Here is a 12298-nt window from a genome sequence, read left to right as displayed (position 1 = left end):
ACCAACCTAGGGTCTGGTTTATCCAGCTGGAAGCAATACTGGCACCACAAAAACAAGGAGACGCATCCAAGTATAATATAGTGGTATCCAAGCTGGGTAAGGATGTCATACAACAAGTGACAGACATCCTGATCAATCCTCCGGAGGTGCGTAAGTACGAGGTACTTAAAGAAAGGTTGCTGAACATGTATGAAGAGTCGGAGAACCGCCAGATACAGAAGCTCATCGGGGAGATGGAACTGGGTGATCAGAAACCCAGCCACCTCCTCCGGAAAATGCAGGATCTGGCCAGGGGTAAAATTAGTAATGAGACCCTAAGCGTATTATGGCAGAATCTGCTACCAGCAGCAGCACGAGGCGTTCTGGCTGCGACAGAAGCTAAAGATCTAGATAGACTAGCCGTGATTGCTGACAAAGTAATGGAAACTATGAAGTCCCAACCGGTAGCAGAAGTGGCAGCAAAGGAGGCAGTACCCGGAAATTCGTCGATGGCAGCTGAAATAGCCAGGATCCATGCGAGGTTGGACCAGCTGGACAGGTCCAGACACAGTTGGAGAGGTAGGCGAGGTCGCGGAAGGTTCCGTGGTCGTTCGCGTTCCAGAGGACGAGACAACAATAGGTCCAGACGTACCCCGGATAGCCCGGACTGGCTCTGCGTGCATCATTTTAAATATAGGCAGAGAGCTAATCGCTGCGAACAGCCGTGCACCTGGAATACGAAGCAGGAAAACTAGTAAAGATGCAGGTGGAACCGGTGGGTACCTGCGTCGAATTAGGGAACCACCGTTTATGTATTACGGATAAAGACAATGGCATACGTTATTTAATAGACACAGGTGCGAACATTTCAGTGTTGCCTAAAAGTTATAAATCAGTGTGTGACAGTGCAATGAATAATAAATACAAACTTTATGCCGCAAATGGTAGTGAAATACAGACTTTCGGAACAAAGACTCTAGTGTTAAATTTAAGATTGCGTCGTGCGTTTAAGTGGACTTTTGTAATAGCCGACGTTAAACAACCCATTTTAGGAGCGGATTTTTTAGCTAAGTATAATTTGTTAGTAGACTTAAGAAATAGACGATTGTTAGATCAAGAGACTAACATGTATGTAATTTCCACTATAGTAAACTCGGAGCATTCATCTATTTTTACTATAGCCGAATCGCATCCATGTTATTCTCTCCTAAGTAGGTTCCCAGAATTGACAATGCCAGCGACGTTCAAAGAACCACCACGTCACAGCGTAAGACACCACATCGAGACTTCAGGACCTCCGGTGCATGCGCGCCCAAGGCCGCTGCCGCCGGACCGATTTAAAAAGGTAAGAGAAGAATTTCGCCTTATGCAGGAAATGGGTATTTGCCGCCCGTCAAAGAGTGCGTGGGCGAGTCCTCTACACGTTGTACCTAAAAAAGATGGTAATATAAGGCCGTGTGGAGACTATAGAGCGCTGAATGCAATTACGAAGCCTGATAGATACCCAATTCCTCACATAAAGGATTTTACGTTTATTTTAGCCGATAAGAAAGTATTTAGCAGGATTGATATTAACCGAGCGTATCATTTTATTCCGATAGCAGAGGATGACGTGGAGAAAACAGCTATCATTACACCTTTTGGTTTGTTTGAATGGCCATGTATGTCTTTCGGTTTAAGAAACGCAGCACAAACGTTTCAACGTTTCATGAATAATTATGTCTTACAGGATTTAGAGGCAAATTTTCAACAAAATAACCCGGATTGTGCGAATTATAAAGCAGAATTTGTTTTTTCATACTTAGATGATTTAATAATAGCTAGCGAAAATAGTTCGCTTCACGAAAAACATTTAGAGGCCGTTTTTGAAAGATTACAACAAGTTGGACTAACTATTAATTTAGCGAAGTGTGCGTTTTCGCAGGATAAAGTTGAGTTTTTGGGTCATGAGGTGTCAGCCAGTGGCTTAAGACCGTTGCCAAGCAAGGTCCAAGCCATTGTAGACTTTCCCAGACCGAAAAAGGTAGAGGAACTTCGTAGATTTCTGGGCATGGTAAATTTCTATAGAAGTCATTTGCGTCAGGCAGCCGAATATCAAGCTGAATTAAATAAGTATCTTCACGGAGCAAAGAAACGTGACAAAAGTAGTATAGTGTGGACAGAAAGTGCTGTTCAAGCTTTCGAACAATGCAAGTTGAATTTACAGAACGCTGCTTTGTTAACGTATCCGATAACAGGTCAAGTGCTTGCTATAATGGCAGACGCGTCAAATACTTGCGTTGGAGGCACATTGCAACAAAGAGTAAATAACGAATGGGTTCCGTTAGGTTATTTTTCAAAAAAATTGACTGACACGCAACAAAAGTACAGTACCTACGACAGGGAGTTACTTTCGCTTTATTTGTCGGTGCAATATTTTAGGAACATGTTCGAAGGTAGAGATCTCGTTTTGTATACAGATTATAATGGATTAGGAAGATTTCATACTTCCTGAGAATAAAATGTATACCGCAATACCCGAGTTCGAATCCTGACGAAATCATCTAGGCTCTAATTAGTATTTTGTAATAGATTCTTTATAATAGTGAAGTTGAAGGTCACGGTCGGTCATTACGATATTACCGATCAGCTGTCAAATGCGAGATGACGTTTTGTGTACCGACCGGAGGCAATGCTCATGTGATGTGTTAGTTATGTGCCATAGTTTCGGATATTTTAAGTAATAGAAATCTTTATTAATTTGCGATTAGCAAATAATGTGTTCTGGATCGAATTATAGAAGGGGTGAGTTGCATAGTTATTAATAGTAGGGGGCCTAACTTTAGCTTTTATGGTGTTCTTTTTAAAATGTTGATTTCTCGATTGTCGTAGCCTAACGGGAATGCCCTTCTTGGAGCCTGTTATTTACAAACCCTGAATACAGCTAGCCGAGGTCTGGTTTTGGCAGAGTTCCAGCATAAGATAGAAAAACTCTCCTGGCGCCTAAAACCTAGGATAAGATTTAGCCTAAGTGTTTGTTGTGTGCAATAAATTAGATAAAACGTCTGTGTAGCATCATTGAACATCATTGGAACCCGTAACAAAATAGCGCCCAACGTTAAAAACTAAAGGGTTTGCATTGATATTAGCCCAGTTGTAACATAATTAAGCGAGTAACATTAAGTGGACGGCGGTACCCGCGTTCAAAATAATATTAGGTATACATCGCAGCGGCGCGCTCAGGCCTTGCAAGATTACATACACTTAACGGGAATTATTTTATAATTAAGATAGTGTTACACCGGGTTGCGATTTTTACCCGGCGTTCTTGCATTGTAATAGCTACGTTATATTGAAGTAAAATGGACGTACTATCATGAATGTTATGCAGGGTTGTCACGTATAATTAGTTAATAGTTAGTATTGGGGAAATAATCTTATTCTGTGTCACTTAAGTAATTATAAGGCTTAAGGATTATTACTCATAGATGTTCTGTAAATATTTTTTAATGTGTAGTGTTTAGTGTATTAGTGTAAAATAATTATGTTAGTTGTATAGGTAAGGCATATGACAATTCGTTTTGGCAAATTGTGTAGCCATATAGCAGTTAACAAACAACGCAATAATTATAGTATTACTCCGTATTATTGTATTACTCCATAACCGTAAGTTGTTCTTGAGTTGTTTCCAACCATGGATCCTCAATACTTGTTAAAAGATGAAGTCGAATTCGAACTCGCGTGTCGTGGATATACTCAACCAGGGTTAGTATCGGCCTTAAAAAAAATCCTAAAAAACATGTTGGAGGCTGAAAGCTCAATGGAAGTGTCGTACGAGTTAAAATCACCTCCGCAATCTGTAAATAGTCCTAGTGCGGAATTAGATACATGCTCTAAAAAGATTAGCACTATTACGTGCTATCTATCCGAGATACAAGAAAAGCCAGATAAGCAGCTTTATAAGCGGTTAGTTTCACGTTTATTTCATGTAGTAAATAGATTAAACTTGGCTATACCTTTGGATGAAATTGAGAAAGCTAGACGTAACGCGCTCTTAGATAAAACATCCATATTATTAGAGGAACTAGAAGGCAAGGATGACATGCAAGATGGGGAAGAAATAACTCCGGAAATGAGAGCGGCCTTGCATAATTCTATAGGTGAGGATAGTAAGAAAATTTTAAACCTTATAGATGAGCAGACTTCCGAAGAAAAGGCAGGCGCTAACTCGAACGTTATGCAAGACATGCTTCCAGTTGATGAAATTCAACCTGTGCGTAAGCATAAGTTAGTACCGATAAGCCAGTGGGGTGTTCATTTTTCTGGTGACAGCAAATTTAGCGTCAACGCCTTCATTGAAAGAGTACAGGAACTAAAGGATGCCAGGCATGCGACACATGATGATTTATGGCAGCATGCAATCGATTTTTTTAAAGGGGACGCGTTAATATGGTTTCGTGCGAATAGAGAATTTGTGAGGGACTGGAACGAATTAGTTTTGTTATTAAAGCGTACTTTCCAGTCGCCCTACTATCAGGAAGAATTACTAACTGAGGCAAAAGCGAGAACTCAAGGAAAGAATGAGCCAGTACTGATATTCATTGCGGTAATGCAGAATATGTTCAATAGACTTCCTAATAAAATTTCGGAAACTGAGAAATTAATGATTATAGTTAAAAATCTGCAGCCGTATTATCAAAGGGCGGTATGTCGGGATACTTTTACCTCAATTTCCGATCTGGTAAATGTCATGCGGATTATCGAAAGAACCAAGATCAATTGTGACAAATTTCAGGAACCGAAATCGGTAGTTAACGCATTAGAACCAGACTTAGCTTACAAGTCAAGTACAGAAACGGTCATAGACAAAAAAGAGGTAAGTCTCATAAAAAGTACAGATAATAAACCTAGCAGTAATATGAGATGCTGGAATTGTCGTGAGACTGGTCATTTATTCCGGTCATGTTCTGTACCGAAACAAAGGTTATTTTGCTACCGCTGCGGCCGTTTTGGTATAACCTTAAAAGATTGCACATGTAAGGGAAACGCCAGTGGGGAAGGTCGGAAACCTGCCAACTGAACCTTTCCGCTAAAGGTGATAATGAAGAGTGGCAGGACTGGTTAGATTTTATTCACACCTTCATGTCTAAGAAATCAGTATCCCAGTTGACATTAAAAAAGGAAAATGATAACAGGCCATATATACGGCTAAATATTCTTAATTATATTTGCAATGGGTTATTAGATTCTGGGGCTACTTGTACAGTAGTGAATAGAGAATTTGGGGATACTTTGAAACGGCTTGGGGTGAAGTCACATAAAATAAAATCTATGCGTATCGCTACGGCAGATGGTGCTAGTCATTGTATAAATGAAGGTTTTGATGTGCCAGTCGTGTTCAATAATCAGTTTCACTATGTCTCCATGCTGCTCATGCCTGATTTGTCTCAACAATTGATCTTGGGTAAAGACTTTTTTGACATATTTGAAATCTCATTTAGGTTTAAAGTAGAAGCATCAGAAGGAATACCAGTAGTTAGTTCCATTGAAGACAAAACGGCAGCTCTAGTAAGCAAAGAAGAATTAGACGAAGTCCAACAACAAAAACTTTTAGACATTATAGATGAAATAAGGAAATGCGTAGGTGTAGGTTTAGGTAGAACTAAAATCCTCAAGCATTCTATAGATACAGGGGACAGTAAACCAATATATCAAAAACAGTATAACTTTTCTCCAGCCATTAGGAAAGAAATTGAACGCGAATTGGATGAGATGTTAGAAAAAGACGTAGTTGAACCTTCCCATAGTCCCTGGTGCTCTCCTATCGTTGTAGTAAAAAAAGCTAATGGTACTAATAGGCTTTGCCTAGATAGCAGACAGCTCAATAAAATTACGAAAAGAGATACTTATCCGCTACCAAGAGTCTCCTGCATTGTAGATAATTTGAGAAATGCGAAATTTCTAAGTACAATTGACTTAAAATCAGCCTTTTGGCAAATTGAACTCGAGGAATCTAGTAAAGAAAAAACAGCATTTGCTATACCGGGCAGGGGTCTCTTTCATTTTAAAGTTATGCCTTTTGGCTTAGTAAACGCATCACAATCTCAACAGAGATTAATGGATATTTTATTTCATGCTCTAGAAGGTAAAGTTTGGACTTACCTAGATGACATTGTTATTTGCTCGGAAAGCTTTGATGAACACTTAGAAATTTTAAAGCGTGTAACGAACATCCTTAAGGAGGCTGGTCTTACAATAAATATTGATAAATGTAATTTTGCACGACCTAGTTTACGCTTTTTAGGCTACATAGTAGACAAAGACGGACTGCGTACAGATCCTGATAAAGTTTCGGCAATCATGAACTTCCCAAGACCCAAAAACATCACCGAATTGAAGAGATTTATTGGAATTGCTAGTTGGTACCGAAGGTTTGTTAGAAATTTCTCTCTAATAGCGGCCCCACTTCATGATTTGACAAAAGGTAAAAGGACTAAAAAGTTTGTCTGGACTGAAGAAGCGGACAAGGCATTTTTAAATCTGAAAACATTACTTACTTCAGCACCGGTCATTTCTTGTCCAGATTTCACCAAACCCTTCATAATACAGTGTGATGCCTCAAGTAAGGGAATAGGCGCCGTGTTATGTCAGAAAATTAATAATGTCGATCAACCTATATCTTATTTAAGTAGAAAATTAAATAATCGCGAACAATGGTACTCAACTTCGGAACGGGAACTTTTAAGCATCCTCTACGCTATAGAGAAATTTAGACCGTATATAGATGGCACACACTTCACCGTAGTTACCGATCACAGTGCACTTAAAACGTTACATAAGATGAAGGATCCGCACGGTAGATTAGGGCGATGGGCTATGAAGCTACAGCAATTTAGTTTCGATATAATTCACAGACCGGGCAGGAGCAATGTAGTGCCAGATGCCTTATCTAGGTCAATTAATGCACTTATAGATTCAGATCGAAGTAACATACAGATTTTGGATAAGCATAAAGATGAATGGTATAAAAGCATGGTAGCTAGAATAGAAAGTGGGCAGAATATTAGTCATGACTGGCAGGTTAGAGAGGGTTTACTATATAAGAAAATTTGTTTAAAACAATATCCGGACAAAGTTAATGATTGGAAATTGGTTATCCCGAAATCTCTGCGTGCTGATGTCTTAAAATACTGTCATGATGATGTCACAGCGGGTCATTTAGGCATACGGAAAACATTATTTCGAATTAAACAATTTTACTTTTGGCCGGATATGCTACGGGAAGTCAGGCAATATATAGGGAAATGTGATACTTGTGCAAAAGTCAAAGTTTCACAAAATTACCATTAGGTCATATGGGCCAACACAGAACAGTTACCGGCCCATGGCAGGTAATATCTTTGGATTTAATGGGGCCTTTCCCTAAAAGTAAAAATTGTAATACAATGCTATTAGTAATAACCTGCTTATTTAGTAAGTTGACATTATTATTTCCCTTGAGATCAGGTAAAGCCAACAAAATTTGTGAAATTTTAGAGAAGCAGTTTCTGCTTTTTGGAAAAGTTATGGCCATAATCTGTGATAACGGAAAGCAATTTGATTCACACTTATTTAGAGAACTTGCTAAGAAGTATGATAGTCAAATTTGGTACACCCCAAACTACCACCCTCAAAGCAATCCCACTGAGCGCGTTAATAGAGTTATTGGTACCATGATAGCTTCCTATATAAATTCTAAAAAGCATAATGAATGGGACATACATTTACAGGAATTTGCTCATGCTATTCGGACATCGGTGCATGAAACTACAGGATATACCCCATCATTTTTATTTTTTGGCCGAGAAACATCCTTTCCAGCAAATCTTACCAATAAATCAGATTGCATACAATCATTTACTAATGACCAACCACTTCTTATTGATACAGAGGGATATTTATCAAACTTAAAGGCTCGATCTGAGTTGTACAAAGAAGTACAACTGAAGCTAAAATCGGCACACGACAAAAGTATCAGGTTGTATAACACAAAACGGCAAATAGCAAACTTTAAAGTGGGCGATGTGGTTTGGAAAAGAACTAAATTTTTGTCTAAAGCAGGTACAAAGTTTATGGCAAAATTAGCACCGAAATTTGAGAAAGCAATAATAGTAGAGAAAATATCGGATAACGTTTTTCACTTGAACAACGCTCATGGCAAATCTATTGGTGTTTGGCATGCCAAAGATTTAAAGGCATCATGGCGTGATGATGCATAAAGAAAATAAAATATATCCTCATAGGATCATATTTTTTTTTCTTCTTAGGTTGGGGGAATATAATGGATTAGGAAGATTTCATACTTCCTGAGAATAAAATGTATACCGCAATACCCGAGTTCGAATCCTGACGAAATCATCTAGGCTCTAATTAGTATTTTGTAATAGATTCTTTATAATAGTGAAGTTGAAGGTCACGGTCGGTCATTACGATATTACCGATCAGCTGTCAAATGCGAGATGACGTTTTGTGTACCGACCGGAGGCAATGCTCATGTGATGTGTTAGTTATGTGCCATAGTTTCGGATATTTTAAGTAATAGAAATCTTTATTAATTTGCGATTAGCAAATAATGTGTTCTGGATCGAATTATAGAAGGGGTGAGTTGCATAGTTATTAATAGTAGGGGGCCTAACTTTAGCTTTTATGGTGTTCTTTTTAAAATGTTGATTTCTCGATTGTCGTAGCCTAACGGGAATGCCCTTCTTGGAGCCTGTTATTTACAAACCCTGAATACAGCTAGCCGAGGTCTGGTTTTGGCAGAGTTCCAGCATAAGATAGAAAAACTCTCCTGGCGCCTAAAACCTAGGATAAGATTTAGCCTAAGTGTTTGTTGTGTGCAATAAATTAGATAAAACGTCTGTGTAGCATCATTGAACATCATTGGAACCCGTAACAAGATCATAAGCCGTTAACGTTTGCGTTTAAAAAGCTAAGTAGTAGTAAAGAAACGCCGCGAAGGACCCGTCAGTTATTATTTATTAGTGAGTTCACGACGGTTATACGCTATACAAAAGGCGAAGAGAATGCGCCCGCGGACGCGTTATCGCGCGTTGAAACAATTTCGTGCCCGTCTGTACTTGACTTCACAGAAGTGGCTATTGCGCAAGCCAACGACAAAGAGCTCACAGAATTGCTAGGAACAAAAAACGGTAATACGAGACTAATAAAAATTGACTTGCCGAGTGTAAATAAACCGATTGTTTGTAACTTGCGAGGCGATAAGGCTAGGCCTTACTTACCAAAACAGTTTAGGCGTATCGCATACGAAACAATACATAACCTCAGCCATCCAGGCATTAGAACAACAAGGAAAATGGTAACTAATAATTATTTTTGGCCTGGGATGAATAAAGATATAGGTATTTGGGCTAGGTCGTGCATAGAGTGTCAAAAAGCAAAGGTTCACAGACACACTATGTCACCTTTAGGACAATTTGCAAAAGTAGATAGAATGTGTCATTTACACATTGACATTACAGGTCCATTCACTATTTCAGAGGAAGGCTACAGGTATTGTCTTACAATGATTGATAGGGAAACAGGTTGGCCGGAAGCATTTCCAATTAAAGATATTTGTGCGAAGACAGTAGCCAAACTCGTGTATGAAGGATGGATTACTAGACATGGGTGTTTTATTAATTTGAGTTCAGATCAAGGAAAGCAATTTGAAAGCAGTCTCTTTAGACAGTTAATGAAATATTTAGGGGTTCATAAGTTTAGGACGACACCGTACCATCCACAAAGTAATGGCATGATCGAACGATGGCATCGTAGTTTTAAGGCCGCCTTAATGGCGAGATTAAAGGACAATAGATCGTGGGTTGAAGAAATGCACACCATTATGATGGGACTACGTGCAGCACCACGCAGTGACACAGGGGTAAGTGCCGCGGAATTAACCTTTGGGCGAACTCTGAGGCTCCCTGGAGAATTTTTCGAACCATCGGATAGTAAGATAACGGACGGTGAGGAGTACCTAAAGCAGTTGAAACAGGTAATTAGTAATTTAAGACCGAAACCCGAGACACACAGAGACTCTCGGACTATTTTTGTACACCCTGCCTTAAAAGACTGTAAAAAAGTTTTTGTTAGAAACGATGTAATGCGTAAGTGTCTACAACCACCGTATGACGGTCCCTATGACGTCATAAAGCGGTTGGAAAAAGCATACTTAGTACAGTTACCCAATAGACAAGCACTTATTTCAATTGACAGGTTAAAACCGGCTTTTGTCCTGGATATCAAAAATCCACGACAGACGCCGGATGAAACGACATGTAAGAAAAAATGTAGATTTAGTGACGATGATGTTTTGCCGACTCATACAATCCGTACTACTCGGAGTGGGAGAGTCAGCAAAACGCCCGTTAGGTATCAGTAGAATAATTCGAGTAGCAACTAGCAATTAAGCAATAAGTATTACGAAATAAGTATTGTAAAATGGCCCCGATCCGCATATATTATTTTTTATTTTATTGATGTATTATTTTTTATTAGAAGTCATAACTAAACCTTATTATTGAGAGTGTTAGAGTGGTTGACGATTGTTATAGTTTATTGGATAGTGTGTAAATGTAAAATGTAATGTAACCAACATTCGAAGTGTTGAGTGCTACGTAGGCTGGATGGCGCGGGCATAGCAACAATTGTAAGTGGACTTGCCACAGCGACCCCGTCGCCACCCGCTCAAGTTCTAGTGACCTCATCTCAAGTATAATGTGTTAAGAGATGTACCATGCATCGAATCAAAGGAACACTGTAATTGGGTGACGTGTTTAAATTATGATTTGTTGGGTAAGCGGATCGGAAACATTGCTAGGGTTGTCGAAAAATGAAGAACGAATATTGTGAAATAAAATTAAGGTTGCGGAAATTTGTATTTGTTTAATTTTTATTAAGATAAAAATTTGGGGTGGTGTGATGTAGAGGCACTAGTAAATAGGCATTTTCGAGCTACGCCGTGTGAGCCGTAGCAAGTTTGGTTAGTTGCCTCTAGCCCGTTGTATCATGTTGACGTTTACAAATTGTAACTTAAAATTGTGAATTATAATATATATTTTTTTAGTGTTCATTTCTTTTGTTTTTATTACTACCCTGGTAGAGAACACGGCGCTATATATACATCAAATATCTGTACGTAAAACACCTGTACAGTGTGCACAGGAACTTTTCGATCTTGTCCCCCCTTCACCATTTTACCACCGAACCGCAAGACGTCGGGCGAGTTTCCATCCTTATGTCGTCGACATTCCATCTACACGCACGAAACGTTTTGCGTCTTCATTCCTCATACGCATGGCTAAGGTTTGGAATACTCTTCCCCGATCTGTGTTTCCTACCAATTACAATCCGGGTATCTTTAAAACAAGAGTGAATAGGCACCTTCTAGGTAAACGCGTCACATCTTAGACCACATCATCACTTTCCATCAGGTGTGATTGTGGTCAAGCGCTTGCCTATAGTGAATAAAAAAAAAAAAAAGAGCTAAATGACAGCAAGGAATAAATTATTATTCAATAATCCGTACCTTATCTGTGATCTGTATTTTTTAGTTTCGATCTTGGCGAATACTTAGTCTGAGCTTGGCGATTGGTTGAACCGGATCGTGCAAAACGAATGATTGCAATCAATGCGAACTCGGTCAAATGATCGAATTGTTCATGATTGACATACGAATTCGATACTCTAAAATAAATATCGAATATCGATAGATCGCGATCATATTAATATCGACGATATATATCGATAATTATATGGAAACATATCGATATTTTTATATATCGATATTTTTTGCCCATGCCTAGTCTCTTTGGTCTGTGAGTTTGATCTTTGATCTAGTATTAATTAATAGTAATCTGTGGTTTTGATTGTGCATGTGGTGTATGTGCATTTGCTTTGCCTGGCGCCTGTCCAATTTTTTATAGTTGTTTGAATAGTTGAACGTCGAAAAGATCTTTTCTGTTTGTATTTCAATGCCGCTTGTTCCATAATACGCCAAAATAATGGACGACATACGTGCATTCTTTAATAATCCTGACGCACCTTCTGTCCGAGTACGTAAACTTCGGGGTCCACTCACTGGTGGACAAAGAATTACAAATGATGATCCTATAAACGCGTTAGATAGACGCCAAGAACATCGCCAATCGGTTTTGGTAAGCGGCACCGATTATGCGCATGAAATTAAGGCACGGGAAACCGCAATTTATCTTAGGGTAAGTATAATATATGCCTACTTTTTAATGGTGACCGTTGTTTTTCATAAACATCTCATCGGTCGAGATAACTTGAATTCGGG

General features: G+C 39.0%; 1 protein-coding gene across 1 annotated transcript in view; it reads left to right on the top strand.

The window, feature by feature from the left end:
• Positions 1–11849: 11849 nt before the first annotated feature.
• Positions 11850–12298, top strand: part of LOC123874904 (probable ATP-dependent RNA helicase spindle-E) — a 28148-nt gene continuing 27699 nt past the window's right edge. Inside the window, exon 1 of the mRNA XM_045920460.1 lies at positions 11850–12215. Within this exon, the coding sequence (XP_045776416.1) occupies positions 12003–12215 (213 nt within the window). The 5' untranslated portion in view covers positions 11850–12002. The remainder of the gene's footprint in view (positions 12216–12298) is intronic.

Source organism: Maniola jurtina, chromosome 19, assembly GCF_905333055.1.
Source record: "Maniola jurtina chromosome 19, ilManJurt1.1, whole genome shotgun sequence".
In the NCBI taxonomy this organism is placed as follows: Eukaryota; Metazoa; Arthropoda; class Insecta; order Lepidoptera; family Nymphalidae; genus Maniola; species Maniola jurtina.
Note: the sequence above shows the minus strand (reverse complement) of the source record. Positions and strands in the feature narration are given on the sequence as shown.